A 16,400-nucleotide genomic window follows, 5' to 3' on the forward strand; every position below is an offset into this window, starting at 1 on the left:
TGCTTTATGTGGTAGGTACATGCATGTGAAAGTAGGGGTGGGGACCCTTGAAATATGTAGAAAGTGTAGGATAATTAGGAATTAGAAGGTAGAAGTTTTGCAGCAGATCAGCAGTAAAGGTGATTCAAATTTCAAATACACTGCCTGCTCAAATGGTACGTCACAAGATGGTGGTGTGTATATTTGCAGTGGCCTCTCCAGCTCCCATCAACGGTGAAATTTCTTGTCCTGTTCATCTTTTCTATGAACGAATAACACTGCTGATCATAAAGGACACTAAAGGGCTGTGTCACCTGATTACAGACACCAGGAGAGAAGCAATGAAGATGGTGCACTTCACTAGGGGGCACAACACAGCTTCCAGGCTAGAGTCAATCCTGCCCACCTCCCCAGAGTTTGCTGGCAGGGGATAAGCTCTAATATGGCTTGAGTCTGGACTTCTTGACTGTATCTTACTGATACTTTTATGTGCTTGCTATCTTGTACATGCTACGTGTGTTTTGTATGACTGTTGGTACTGTTTTGCACTTTGGCCCCAGAATCTTGTTTGGCTGAATTCATGTATGGTTGAATGACAATTAAACTTGAATTGAAAATCTGGAAGCTGTACTGCTTACTGTTTACCTGTGCTACACACTGTATGCATTTTGAATTTATTTTATTAACTTATTTATGGTAATATTTTGGTTTATGTGCTGTGTGTGATTATGTTCTGTGGGTGTACCGTGGTCTGGATGTATGTTGTTTCATTTGGTTTTGTATATATAGTTAGATGACAATTACCTTGAACTCGGTAGAGACAGGGATTCTCATGGCATTTGGAAAATAACTAAATAAGCTCTTCAAAGTTCCAAGAACATGTATGTCACCATATACAACCCTGAGATTTGTTTTATTGTGAGTATATTCAGTAAATCCAAGAACCATATTAGAATCAGTGAAAGACTGCGCCCAGGATGGGGTAAAAATTAGTGGGTAAGAGGGGGCAGCATTCCCAAGACAACGGGAAGTGGATACTAGTTTTGTGATAAAATGAGTTGTGTCCACAACTCTGCAATTTCTTGCGGTCTTGGAGAAAGCAGATGCTGTACATTAGGGATCAACAGGGCCAAGATGGGGCCACCCTCAGGATGCAGTAGCAACACTTTGTATTTCATTTGGGCAGCATACAGCCCAATGGCATGAATATTGATTTCTCCTGGTTTAAAAAAAATTCCTTCCCTCTACCCTCTTCTATTTCCTACTCTGGCCGCTTGCCAAATCTCACCTGCCTACCACCTCCTCCTGGGTCCTATCCTTCCCTTTCTCCTATGAGCCACTCTCCTCCCCCATCAGATTCCTTCTTCTCCAGCCATTTACCTTTCCTCTCCATCTGGCTTCACCAATCATCCCCTAAATATCTGCACCCACCTCCAAATACTTTGGTGGAAGAAATAAAAAGGTAAACTATTTTCAAAATGGAGAGAAAACTCAAAAATCTGAGGTGCAAAGGGCCTTGTGCAGGATTCTCTGAAGGGTTAATTTCCAGGTTGAGTCAGTGGTGAGAAGGCAAATGCGATGTAGCATTTGTTTCAATAGGACTACAGTTTCATACCAAGAATGTGATGTTGAGGGTCTATGAAGCACTGGTGAGGTCTTATTTGGAGTAGTGCGAGCAGTTTTGGGCCCCTTATCTGAGAAAGAATGTGCTGACATTGGAAAGGGTTCAAAGGAGATTAATGAAAATTATTTCGGGATTGAAAGGCTTATCATATGAAGTGTGTTTGATGGCTCTGGGCCTGGTCTCACTGAAATTCCAAAAAATGGGGGATGACCTAATTAAAACCTTTTGAATGCTGTAAGGCCTCGACAGAGTGGGTGTGAAAAGGATATTTCCTATGGTGGGAGAGGCTAAGACTCGAATACACAGCCTCTGTGGCATCCTCTTAGTAAAAGAGATGGGGAAGAATTTCTTCAGCCAGAGAGTGGTATATCTGGAATTTGTTCCTGCAGATGTCAGTGGAGGTCAAGTCTTTAGGAATATTTATGGCAGAGGTGATAGATTCTTGATTATTCAGGGCATGAAAGGATATGGAGAGAAGGCAAGAGAATTATTTCAAATTCCCGCTAAACTAAACATTGACGGAAGGGACCAACAGCTGCTTCAAAATTTATATTGGAATCAAACAGCAGCGGTAAAAATTGATGATAATATAAGCAGTTGGACTAAAATTCAAAGAGGACTTAGACAGGGATACGCTGCCTCAGTGGAATTATTTAATATCTATAGTGAAATGATTCTCAGAAAAATAGAAGACCTAGATGGAATAAAAATCAGAGGTGTTAACAGCAGCAATATGCAGACGATACTACCCTAATAGCAAGTGCTACGGAAGACCTACAAATCCTCCTAGACAAAGTAGTACAAACAAGTGCAGATTTTGGTCTAACCATCAACTGTGAAAAAAACAAATGTATGGTAATATCAAAACAGCACAATACTCCCAACTGCCAATTGTACATCAGCAATCAAGAGATTGAACAAAAGACCAGCTTTAATTACCTTGGTAGCTTTAGATCACAGGATGCTAGAAGTAAAATAGAAATAAAAAGAATTGCCATTGGCCAAAACCAACTTCCAAAAAATGAAACACATTTTTATTAGCAGATACATTTCTATGACAACGAGGCTTTGGCTACTAAAATGCTGCATCTGGTCAGTCTTGCTGTATGCTTCCGAAACATGGACTATAACAGCAGAACTCCAAAGAAACTTAGAAGCAACAGAAATGTATAGAGATAGGGTAACTAATGAGACAGTACTCCAACATGCCCATACAAAAAGATCTTTAATGAGAACATTAAATGAGAGAATTTCCTGGGCCATAGAATGCCTTACATTGCAAGCCCGTATGCCTGGGAAACGCGGAAGAGGAAGGCAAAGAAGAAAATAATATGAACACTGTGAAAGAACTAACAAATCTAAATGTGTGAGATATCATTGACGCTGCGAGGGATCATTTGATGTGGAGAGCCATGATCGCTCAAGCGTGTAACGTGCAAGGCACACAAAGAAGGAGAAGATAGAATTCCCCATATTTATGTATTTCCCTAGTCTTCAGAGGAAGTAGAAGTGCCGATGTGCTTTCTTTGCTATTTTGTCTATGTGGTGGGATCAGGACAAGCTATTGGTGATGCTTATACCTCCCAAACAAACTATTAATGAAATTTACACCGAGCAACAAGCATCTCTGCCTCAGCCCTATTGATATATTTTTGTAGCATGTGCTCCACCCTCTTCCTGAAATCAATGACCAGGTCCTTTGTTTTATTGTCATTAACTGAGAGATCTTAACCATGAATCCATGTTGCTGTACTCCGTCTTATCATTATTGGAAACCTGGCCCAATAATTTGGTGTCATCTGTAAATGTAGACGTAGTTACAGCAGAATCTGGCCACACAGTCATGAGTGTATAGGGAATAAAGTGTGATATCTATCTCTAGGGTGCCTAAGATTTTTATTCAGGACAATATTTGACAGAGTTTGTAAATCTGGCAGGTGCAAAGGATGGTGGGGATGGTGAGGATGGAGTGCCACAGGAGTTGTGTGGGACAGGTGGTAGAGGAGAGCCGGGAGTTGGGGGGCGGGGGGGAGGTAGTGCCAATGCAGACACACCCAGCCCTGAGACACCAGGCAAGGTAATTTGATTACAAACAATTGGTTTATTGATCATTACAGAATGTCTGTCTGATGCTTCGCGCTCTCTCCCCCTTTTTCCAACCGATTCCCCTCATCCTGTCTTCTTCCGCTGTCTACGTCCACACTAGACCAGATAAATCTATAACTGAAGCTTTTTCTCTTCATTTTGACCCTCCGTCCACACTGAAATGGCGTTTTCCTCCCCCGAAAATGGATCTTTTCTTAAACGCCCTCTGGAGTGTGTAAGTTTGAAAATGTCCATTGGGCAACAGTAGTGTGGACGGGGTAACCAGAGATTTCTAAAAACGCCGTCATGACGTGCCGAAACAGATGGTGGTGGCAACGCGTCATTTCATTGTTTTCATAAGTCCTGCGCGAGAGCCAGCAGCTGTCCGTCGTTTGGCAATTTCCCTTTTAAGATTTTCTAGTCTGTAACTGCACAAACATGCACTTTCATAGCAAGATTCGACACCAAACATGTATCTTGTTTTCTGTAGATGTGTCCTGCGCATGCCCAGTAGGAGGAGATTCGCCCAAATACCCGTTTTAATGTGGACGGAGGTATTTTCAAAAACGCTTGGTGTGGACGTAGCCTCAGTCCACAATAAAGACTTACCTGTATATCAGAATAAGGTTTATCATCACTCACAAATGTCATGAAGTTTTTTTTTGCAGCAGCAGTACTGTGCAGTACATAAAACTGCTACAGTGCAAAAATATTTGGCACCCTCCCTATATATATGTGCCTAAGACTTTTGCACAGGACTGTATTTACTTACACCTTGTATATAATTTAATGAATTGGCTCACACTTCACTTTGTGGCAGAGTGTTTCACCAGTTCACCATAGTGTTGGTGCTGATATTTATCCTGCTCTGATAAATTGCATATTCCTTATCCTAAGACTGATCCCTGGGTCTAGACCTTTGGGAACTTTCTCCTTGTATCAGTTCTTTCTTGTATAGTTAGAATTTCATAAATTTCAATGCTGTCCTCTGATTCTTCTACGAACTAGTGAATATCAGCCTAACCAGCCCAATCTTTCTTAGTTTCAGTGTTCAGGTAACCAAGGGATCACTTTAGTAAATCTTTGTTACATTCTCTCCATGTCATGAACTTTATTTCAAAGAGGAAATCTAAATTGTACATATAACTGTAAATGAGATCTTCCCTTTTCATACTCCTTCCTGTGTAACACACACAAAATGCTGGAGCAACTTAACAGGTTTGGCAGCTTCAATGGAAAGGAATAAACAGTTGATGCTTTGGGCCAAGGACTGTTCATTCCTTTTCATAGATGCTGCTGAATTCCTCCAGCATTTTGTGTGTGTTACCGTGGATTTCCAGCATCTGCAGTATCTCTTGTGTCTGTCTGACTTGTATTCATCCTCTTGCAATAAGGGTTAAGACCCCCTTCCCCACCTCCCTCCCCAATCTATTCAATATGCCATTTATATGGATTGAATATTTGTTTCCATTTTCTAGATCTGGTAGCTCTCCCTGTCTTTCAAAAGGATGCTGCGGAAAGTTGGGGCCTGATCAATTTTCAAGAAATGGCACTTCTTTGCAAGGAAGAGACAGCTTCTGTAAGAGACAAACAAATGATTGTTCGTGGAATTGCTCATGAATTGGCTCATCAGGTATTTAACGTTTATTGAATAATATAGGTTTGATTTTAGTTAAGCAGCTGTTCATCTGTTCATTATTGAACAGATTTATTTCATTAGTATGTTCCACAAATCATTGTGTTTAGCCTAAGACTGAATTTCTGCTTCTCCTAATTTTAATGCAGTGTTCTTATGTCCTGTTGCTATGTACTTGCTGAAAGCTTACTAAGATCTCATGTGGGTCATAATTGTTTAATTTTTCCACTTCTAGAATCTGAATCAATCTTTTGTTTCTCCTGATTTATAAATAGAAATGGAATGTTCATGTAATAGATTAACTTTCATTCTAGTAGTAGAAGTTCCTCATTACTTCACTCATTAGATGCTTCTCCCATCTAAAACTGGATTTCTTTTCACATGGAAAAAGAGTTGTCACTCTAACAATCTGTCTACCCCACATTGTTCTGTTTTTTTTTGCTAGGAGTGATGAATAACAAGTTGATAGTGGAAAGAAGGGAGAGCAAATCAATGTTGGCTCTAGGCCTGGTTTCTAAATTAAAGAAGTGGATAATCAAGAGATTTGAGAAATTGTTCAGATATAGATGATTTTGAAATGCTTTAGTTAATTCCAGGGACAAATGTTGGAACTCAACAAGTTGGCATCAGTTTCTTGTCAGCCAGATTTTTGTTGTGTCTGCTTGATAACCCAGAAGATGCCACTACGCACTTGACTACCCAGCAGAGTCTAGGCAGCATGTCACAGGAGTGCAAATAAGGGATATTAATATCCAGTCCTACATAATATACCTGCCTAAATTTAAGTTCAAGATAGAAATTTCCTGTTTTGTAATCAGCCACCTTTTAACTGCCCCATATTAGCTACCAGTTATCAACTTTATTCAGAAGTGATGTTGAAGTTCATACAAGAAATGGAAAGGTCAGCATCAGTTTGTTGCTTAGTCTTAAAGGAGGAAGTTCTGGGATTGACTGTGAACTCTAACCTAGAAAAAGTCATTATAGCTATGAGACCTGAAATTTTACTGTTTTCGTATAATGCCTCTCACATGACCTCTGATCACCTGGTGTTATGGTCCACCAATGGTAAGGTGAGACCATGGAGGGGTGGAAAAGGACTAACCTGGTCCATGTTCACATGGTGATACCATTGTTCAGGGATCTCAAAAGGTGTCAATGGGGCATGTACGTGATGCTCAACTTTATATGCCAGTATAATATTCGTACATATAATGGGAAACAGTTAACTAACCTCCTGAAAGCACTGTCTAATTTTGTAGTTGGAGTCATTATGGATGACAATACCTTGGTGAACAGCAGGAAACTTCTTGATGATTGGCAGTGCTTTATGTTTTTTGTGTCTCTTGGAAATACTGGTTTTAGGGTCCAAAAGTTTCCCTTGGTCAGTCTCTGTGCTTGACCACAGGGAATGCACCTCAGATACACGGTATATAGCAATGTCATTGATTAGTCGTAGAATGATTTTGTGAGTCAAATGTTTCTTGAAGGACCAAAATTTTTCGTGAGGCTAAGTAGGGAAAATTGAGCTCCTTTATTTTACAGACCTTGGAGTCAAAATAAAATCCAAGTCTTTAAGACAATCTACTTAGTTTGTAGAGGAAGACAGCAAAGAAAGTTGTCTGCTCTTGTCCATTTTGTGTATTTTTTGCACATTTTTCTCAGAAACTCGTACTTGCAAAATGTGATTGGTTGAAATTTCTATTTGTTGCTCCTTTGTTGAAACCCAATACTTTGGACAAGCTGATTTCATTGACATTTTGTTAACTCTGCCCATGCTGCCTACTCTTTTCCTCTGAAGTATGTTCTCTGCAAATATCGTTTTGTATGTCCACATGTTGATTATAATTCTCAAGGGCATGTATCTCCATTGGTGACTAGCTGTTAATGCGACTGGTGATGACTTTTGCTTTTCGAGATGAAGGCAAGGGGAACCTCACATCAGTTGAAAGTACATTGTGAAATGCACTAAGCTGCCTGGTGTGGCTTTGGTGTATTTTTACAGCATGTGTTAGTCAGTGGCTTCACTCCTAGATTTTAATGAGTAAGCTGAAAAGCAAGAGACTACGGCCATACCAGACTTTGATTTTAAAAAGAGTTTAATTTTTTTATGTAACCCTCTCATCGGGGCTTGAATACAAACTCATTAGCTAACTTGGCTAATAGCCACGTGACTCAGGTGAGATGGTCACCTTTCATGAACAATAAACTTCTAGGATTTGTATAATTTGGGGTTCAACCAAAGAAACCTCCTTTTGAGCCAATGCTGTGTAAATAACTGCCCATACACAATTGATCAGTCAGCAGGAAATAACAGATCATACACCTCATAAAATTATAAAGAGGATATATTTACCAATTTCAGCTTGATCAAGCAGTTAATTGAAAGAAAAGAAAAGGGCCCATTACAGTTAAACCAGTCCAATGTACACATAAACATTGGAGCTCATACTGGAATATTCAGTGTGAATCTCTTTATCGCGCACTGGATCCACAGTCTGTGTGAAAGCACCTACTATATTTCAAGGTCTGTTCAAAGAGCACCTCCAACAAACTGGCTCCCTTTTTCTGGAGTATGGCCCCTGTCTCCTTGGAGCCGTTCATCTGCACAAAGCACTTCCAACAGCATTCTGCAGTGTCTTCCCTTCTGTCCTCCACTCCTCCCACCAGAAGACCCTAAAACAGACTACTGTCCGTCACAAATCTCTCTCAGTCCTGCTCTGTCTAGAACTTTCTCCCAGTCCCAACATGCCACATTCCTAAGTTGAACAACATGATTTCTTATCTTTAACCAAAACATTCTACTAGCAGGACATACTGCTTTTGCAGAAAGCTGCTAAAGTGAAATACCTAGAGCACAGCAGAAGAAATCAAAACCATGGCATTACACTCTTTCCCCTCCCTCACCAAAAAAAATCATGTCCTCATGACTTTGAATCATATTAAAGCATGATTAGTAACACAGTATTCAAGTGAATTTCGTGATTTGAGGACCCCCCCCCCCCAATGCATTTGTTAATGGAAGTAGCATATCTCCCTATGGGAATAGACGTAACACTCTGTTTTTCAGGTGCATCCTCCATCAACCTAGCTAGAGGTGTCCTGACTCTGAGACCTCCTTACCTCATCTTCCAGCTTCTTCCACTCCTTGTGACCTTTTCTGTCTACTAGAGGATATCTCCCCCTGTATCAAAGGTACCTTCTGGTGGCTCTGGTCCTCCTGCCCCATGACTGAACTTGGCTTCTTTCAGTTTAAGCAGGTGCTGCCAAACATCCTCAATCCCCACTGGTGCCAATAGGCATGACCTCTCTCGGAAAGGGGTGTCCTCAGTAACTCTAAGAGTGTGGCAAGTAGTCTTTGAGCAACCAACATCAGACTCGTCAGTAGAAGAGACATCTTGGTGTCCTAACATCCTCTCAGTTTATCTCCTTTTTGAATTCCTTGGGTATCGGTGCGTCACGAGAGTTGAATGACTTCGATGTCAACCTCCTCAATCCAGGAATCAATCTTCCTTTTCCCCGGAAAGCTAGATACTACTGTCATGGGAAAAAGAGGGTGATTGTCATCCCACGTCTCAGGATAACATCACTTCCTGGGGTGTTCCTGACAATCACCGTCATCCTGTTTGCATAGACAATTAAAGATATCTGCAGTTCAGGTCTCACCAACACTCCTGCAGGTAGGCGTGTCTCTTCTTCCTGATCATCAGGAGAATCCACCTGGATGGCTGAGGTGTTTGGCATTCTGGCAAATTTGAGGATACCCATCACTCTATCTACGCCAGGAAGCAACATGACAGGCTTAGACTGGGTGTACCATACAGTTCCTTGTTTCTGCTTAGGAGGAACTTGCACCTTCATAAAAGCAGCTCTGAATACTAGGTGAATGGACAATATTTTCAAAAGGTTCTCTCCATTCCTTTCCTTGCATGCTCCCATGAGCTTTCTCAAAATGGAAGTGTTTGTTCCCACAAGAATGGAAGCTTCGCCCTTTTCAACCAGCTCCAGGCAGACCAACACTGGTGTGTCAATAGTCCCAGTTACTCCAACATCTGCTTCTGAAAACTCCAGTTTCAACGACAAGTAACCATCATACGGATATTCATCAGTACTTAGGCCCCAAATCTCAAGGACACTGTGATGTCAATGGTAGATGCATCAAATACTGTTTGTGAAAGGATCTATAAAGCAAAGTAACTTGAGAATCTGTGTCAAGTATGGCTCTAGCATGAACATCTTCAATCTATATGGATACATCAGAGCTTAGTCTCACTAAAACTTCAAGAATAGTGTTTTGCGCTTTAATATTTCCCTTGATACACTGATTGGAATGTATTCTCTCCAAGAGGATACTGGGTCCCTCCATAGCTTTGCCTCTTTTCTGCTTGGATTAAGAAACCCTTTTCAGCAGCATTCCTCTGCACCTTTAATGCTGCAGGTGGTTCAGGTTTTCCAATAAATGTGTCATGTTTAGCTGAAACATTAGCAGACATCCATTGAGTCAACTCAGCTGGAAGGTTTTTCACCTCATACCTCAAAAACTTTATCTCTGTGGCACTTTAGCAGCAGAGGCTACCACTGAAGACACTACTCAGCTTTTGGAAATGTTCCACTTCTCAATCATGTTTTCCTCCTCTAACTTCTCTGAGTAACTCAGTAAAAGATGGAGGAGGGTGCATCTTGCAGGTCATTCTAATAGATAGTCCTCACATGTGACTGTGCGCCTTCACAACCTGCTCCATCCTCAAGCAATTTCTCTCAGACAGTTGAATGCCCCCTTTGTGGAACAAACAAGGCAGCAGTTTCTCCAGTTTGAAAAGGCAGGCAGACAACTTCTCTCCTTCCTCCTGGATTGTGTGCCAAAACTTCATCCTAAGATTGGCTGCACTTTCAGCAATGCCAGAAGCATCTTCCAGAGATTGCAAGTAATTGGCTGACGTGGCTAGTGGGTTTTCTGCCTTTAGGAGCCTCACTATATCAGCTGCCAGATCCTTTAAGCACTCTACCAGTCTCTGATTTTTCATATATCTGAGCACTGCCATTCATCCAGTAGGTGAGATGTCTGCTCTGCCCAAACCTCATTCTTCTTCCCCATCGGGTGTGTTAAATCCAGAGAACACTCCCAGCCTACAATAACTTTGAATTTTCCACACATACACCTTGGCATTTATCGATCAGTGATGGCTGAAACCAGATCAGAATTTAAATCAGCTGCTGAAGAACCCGTGAAACCTTTCGCATCTGAAAACTCCTTTCCTTCACTTTACAAAAATGAGAACAGCTTGTCTTTAAAGTCTTTGCCCTAGCTACCTTCCTACCTTCTCTAAAAATACAGACTGCTCATGGCCCCACCTCTCCAGAGTCTCCTGAAGTATCAGTTAGCTTGACTTCAGTCACATCACTGCTAGTCTGGACTAACACAACATCCTTGCCATCTGATTGGTCATAATGCCATTCAATCAGCGTAACTTTCCCCAACACTTCTACAGAATTCAGCACTCTGTTTGAATATCCACCCCATTCAGAACACAAACTCTATAGATAATCTCTTTGAGTCGCTCCAAACTTTAATCCCTGCGGTATCTGTAATAAAGTACCTTCATCACTTTCCCAAACACTAGTTTAAACACAGGCTTATACACACAAACTGCTTAATCAATCTGAAAACAGCAGGTACACAGCATCTGAAATTTCCAGACAAGCCCCAACAAATGTAACCCTCTCACTGGGGCTCATATACAAACTTGGCTCGTTAGCTAACTCTGCCAACAGCCGCGTGACTCCGTGGCAAGAAGGCCACCTTTCAAAAGAATAAATGTCTAGGGTTGGCATGATTTGGGGTTCAACCAACCAAGAAAGGTGTGATGTTCTGACTTTAAAAAAAAATCTCAATTTGAGCAAATGCCATGCAAATATTGCAGATACACCATTATCAGTTGGCAAGAAGTAACAGATCGTACCTTGCATAAAATTATAAAAATATAAGTTTGACAATTTCAGTGTTACCAAACAGTTAATAGGAAAAAGAACAGGAAGGGTGCATTTCAGTTAAACCAGCTCAATGTGCACATTAATGTTGGACCTCATGCTGTAGTATTCAGGGGCGTAGCTCTTACTCACAGGCTGGTCCCACAGTCGGCGTGAAAGCATCCGCCACAATCTGAACTCCCCTCGAAGACCATCTTGAACAAACTAGCTCTCAGGAGTATTGGCCCTTCCTCCTTGGAGCCATTCATCTGCACAAACCACGTCTTCCAATAGGCACTCTCCTTCCAATGGCATCCTGCGGCATCTTCCCTTTAGTCCCTCTCTGTAGCTGCCACCAAAAGACCCCAAAGCAGACTACTGTCCGTCACAAACCTCTGTTCTTCCTGCCTTGTCTAGATCCTTCTCCCTGCCTTGTCTAGATCCTTCTCCCCGTCCCAGTATTCTGATTGGCTGACACAACATTCCAAAGTTGAACAGCGTGGCTTCTTATCTTTAGCCAAAGCCAGGATATTCTGCCAGCTTTTTGCAGAAAACTGCAAAAATAAAGTACCTGCAGCAAAGCAGTTGAAGTCTTGACCAGGTCATTACAGTTATTTTCATTTAGAAGACCTCTGTAGCTTTTGTGCATAATGTTTGAGGGTTTAGTTGGCACTAAGATGATTAACCATTCAGTGGGAAATTCATCATATTTTGTATTTTTTCCATTACAACTAATGGAATACAATGTAAAATGAATCTCATGGTGACGTGTATATATTTTGATAATATGATTCCTTCAAACTTTAATGGTGTATTGCTAATTTCTTGAATCATTTTTGTTCTTAGTGGTTTGGTAACCTAGTGACTCTGGAATGGTGGAATGACCTTTGGTTAAAAGAAGGATTTGCCACTTTGATGGAAGAAATTTCAGTGAAAAAAGTATTCCCTGAACTTCAAGGAGTAAGTTAATTTTTTTTTCCATCATATGTCGAGGTTGTTATTACCGGGAATAAAATTATATACTCTTCACTATAACTGATCTCTGTAGGAGGTACCTGTGACCTGAATTAAAAGTTACAAGGGCACAAAGTATAATTTCCCTCTTAGTGTTTATATCAGCAAAAAAACACTTATTAGTAATTTTTTAATATTGTCAACATTTGAAGAAGTCCATTCTATTGAGACAAAATGATCACTTAAAAAAGTATGTCTATTGAAGTGTACTTGGACCATAAGATATAGGAGCAAATTAGGTATTTGGCCCATTGAATCTGCTCTGACATTTCATCGTGGCTGATCCAATTTTTCTCTCAGCCCAGTCTCTTGCATTATTCCCATAAAGCATCATACCCTGATTAATCGAGAATCTGTCAACATCTGCCTTAAATATACTTGAAGATGAGGTCTCCACAGCTACCTGGAACAAAGAATTCCACAGATTCACCGCTCTCTGGGTAAACAAATTCCTCCTCACCTCCATTCTAAAAACACACTCCTTTATTCTGAAACTGTGTCCTCTGGTCTAAGACTTTCCCACAATAGGAAACATCCTCTCCATATTATCAAGGCCTTTCTTCATCTGATAGGTTTCAATGGGTCACCCATCATTCTTCTGAATTCTAGTGAATACAAGCTTAGAGCCATCAAACACGTTATATGACAAGCCATTCAATCCTGGAATCATTTTCATGTAGCTCTTTGAACCCTCTTCACGTTCAGCACATCCTTTCTAAGATATGGGGCCAGAATTGCTCACAGTACTCCCAAGTGAGTGCTTTATAAATTCTCAACTTTACATCCTTGCTTTTATATTCTGATCCTCTTGAAATGAATGCTAACATTGCAATATAGTAGACATCGGTGGATATTATAAACCAACGGACTCCTACAGCTACCTGGCCTATACCTCGTCCAACCCTGCTACTTGTGAAAAATGCCATCCCCTTCTCTCAACTCCTCTGTCTCCGCTGCTTCGACTCTCAGGATTAGGCTTGTCGTAAAACAAAGGAGATATTCTCCTTCTTCAAAGAAAGGGGCTTCCCTTCTTCCACCATCAATGCCATCCTCAGCTGCATCTCTTCCATTTCACACACATCTGTTCTTACCCCATCCTCCCGCCATGCTACCAGGGATAGGGTTCCTCTTGTTCTCATGTACCACCAGCCTCCGTGTCCAACACATAATTCTCCGAAACCTCTGCCACCTCCCACTGGATCTCACCACCAAACACAACTTTTCTCCCCATCCCCCCCCCCAAACTTTCTGCTTTCCACAGGGATCGCTCCCTACATGACTCCCTTGTCCCTCTTCACTGATCTCTCTCCTGACACTTAGCCTTGCAGTGGAACAAATACGACACCTGCTATACTGAGTTTGGTGCTTTCGCTGTGGCCTCTTATATATCGGTGAGACTGAATGTTGATTGGGAGACCGCCCGCCGAGCACCTGTGCTCTATGCGCTAGAACAAATGGGATCTCCTAGTAGCCACCCTTTTAATTCTTCTTCCCATTCCCATTCCGATAGCTTCATGCTTGGTCTCCTCCACTGTCGGGATAAGGCCACACTTGGGTTGGAGGAACGGAACCTTGAATTCCGTTTAGGTAGCCTCGAACCTGATGGCATGAACATTGATTTCTCAACCTTCCAGTAATGCCTCCCCCCCCCTTCACCATTTCCCATCCCCTTGTCCTTCTCCTTGTTATCTCCCTGCCTGCCCATGGCCTCCCTGTAGTGCTCCTCCCCCACCCCCTTTTTTCTTTCTTCCATGGCCTTCAGTCTCTTTCACCAATCAACTTGGTTGAGATATATCTCCACCTCATCACTCAGGGTATATGTATACCTGAGCTGTAAATATTTGTTGCAAGTTCCTTGTCACAAACTTGGACAGCTTGATAAACTGTAATACTGGAGTTTGTGCTAAAGGGTGGTGAATCTGTAGAATTCATTAACACAAGCTGTTGTGGAGGACAATTCATTGGGCATATTTAAAGTGAAGGTTGAAGGTTCTTGGTGAGTAAGGGTGTTACATGTTATTGGGAGAAGGCAGAAGAATGAGGCTGAGGGGAATAGTCAGTCAGCCATTGACATTGCAGTGTTTACTTGATCGGCTGAATTACCTAATTGCATTCCATGTCTTCTACTTTAAAGAGGTCACCTTCATTTGAAATTGAATAGATAAGCAGTGATCTCTTTTCTTGCTAGATTTGAACAATTGCTGTCAATGTGCTACTATTTATCATAACACACTGTGTAACTATAAATGGTTTTTGTTTCTATGCTTTATCCATAGATCGATGAGTTCCAATACTTTCACTTTGTGACACTGAGGGAAGATTCAATGAATTCATCCCACCCCCTCTCCAATCCAGTTGAAACTTTTGAACAAATTGAGGAAATGTTTGATTTTATTTCCTTTCAAAAGGTACTTAAATAAATCCATAATTTTTAAAAAAGTGTACCTAAGTTGTAGATGTACTTCCAGGTGACAGCAAATAAGTCAAATTGAATACCTCTGCACATGGAGATCCTTGTACAACAGAACACTTGGATTGCCAATGAGCTGTTTACTCCATGCAGAATACAATCAGTATATTTAATAATCAACCTTTAATTTGTCAGTTTTGTTTGCGAAATTTCCCATCCACGTATGCGGATCACTGCTCAAATTTAATTCACATTTAATTATTTTATTCTACTTAAATACTGAAACATTTATTTTTAGAGGTATCAATCTGTCACTGCCAGGGGGATTCTTCTCATCTGATTCTTCATACCTATGGAGGCCAGTACCCAGTGAACAGGTGATCAGAACTGAGTTGACAGCATACAGCAGTATGAATGGACACAAGAAGCCTGTGTCTAAAGTGAATTATTTCAGTTGGGTTTCAGAGTCACTTTCTCAGCTGATTTAGAAAATGATGTAATTTAAAAATGTGCTTATCATATACGTGGTACCGTAATGTAGTGGTTAGTACATGGCTTTACAGTACTGGTGACCAGGGTTTAATTCCTGCCGCTGTCTGTAAAAAGTTTGTATGATCTCCCCATGACTGCAAGGGTTTCCCCCAGGTGCTCTGGCTTCTTCCCACAGTTCAAAGAGTACTGATTTGTAGGTTAATTGGTCAGTGTAAATTGTTCCATGATTAGGCTGTGGTTAAATCAGAGGTTACTGGGCGGCACAGCTCGAAGAGCTACAAAGGCCTGTTCTGTGCTATCTCAATAATAAAGAGTAAAATAATGTAAAAATAAGACCAGAGTATTTAAAAGCTTTTCCATCTTCTCCAGTTACTGCTTTTCAGTTCTTTTATGCTGAGCCTTAACATTATAAGTGTAATCATTATGTAGGTGCTTATCAACTGCAGATTTAGTTTTCTGAGTTCTTGCTTCCATGCTGTACTTATCAGAGATGCGGAGATGGTGGAGGTTGATGTGTTCTTGATTAGTAAGGGGGCCAAATGTTATGGGGAGAAAGCTGAGGCAGAATGGGACTGAGTGGGATCATAAATCAGCCAGCATTTAAATATTAAAGGTAAGGAGCTAGAGATTGGCTAGATTTGTACGTGTACATGAAAATATCGAAAGATACAGTGAAATGCAACACAGTCCAAGGATGTACTGGGGGCAGCCCACAAGTGTCACCATGATTCTGTCGTCAGCATAATGTGCACACAACTTACTACCCCATATGTTTTGGAATGTAGGAGGAAAGCAGAGCACCCAAAGGAAAGGCATGAGGGGAGTGTGCAAACTCCCTAAGACAGTGGTGGGAATTGAACCACTGATTGCTGACACTCTGAACTGTTATACTAACTGAGTGTGATAAAGTGTTTTGAGAAGTTGGTGATGAAATATATCAATTCCTGACTGAGAAACAACTTGTATCCACTCTATTTTGCCACTTCATTAGCTCTTCATTCAATCTTGGAACAGCAGGACGGCAAATATGTGTACATTAGGGTGCTCTTTATTGACTACAGGTTGGCATTGATTACTATCATCTCCTCAAAACTAATCAATAAGTTCCTAGATCCTGGCCCCAATACCTCCTTGTGCAGTTCGATTCTTGATTTCATCACTTGCAGACCTCAGTCAGTTCAGATAGGCAACAACAT

General features: G+C 41.1%; 1 protein-coding gene across 4 annotated transcripts in view; it reads left to right on the plus strand.

Moving 5' to 3' along the window:
* Positions 1-16,400, plus strand: part of LOC132393954 (leucyl-cystinyl aminopeptidase-like) — a 95,947-nt gene that overhangs the window by 45,683 nt on the left and 33,864 nt on the right. For all 4 annotated transcript variants that reach the window (XM_059969449.1, XM_059969447.1, XM_059969448.1 and 1 more), the window contains 3 exons: positions 5,167-5,321; positions 12,135-12,248; positions 14,579-14,710. In XM_059969449.1, the coding sequence (XP_059825432.1) occupies positions 5,167-5,321; positions 12,135-12,248; positions 14,579-14,710 (401 nt within the window). The remainder of the gene's footprint in view (positions 1-5,166; positions 5,322-12,134; positions 12,249-14,578; positions 14,711-16,400) is intronic.

Source organism: Hypanus sabinus, chromosome 5 (assembly GCF_030144855.1).
Source record: "Hypanus sabinus isolate sHypSab1 chromosome 5, sHypSab1.hap1, whole genome shotgun sequence".
Taxonomy (NCBI): Eukaryota; Metazoa; Chordata; class Chondrichthyes; order Myliobatiformes; family Dasyatidae; genus Hypanus; species Hypanus sabinus.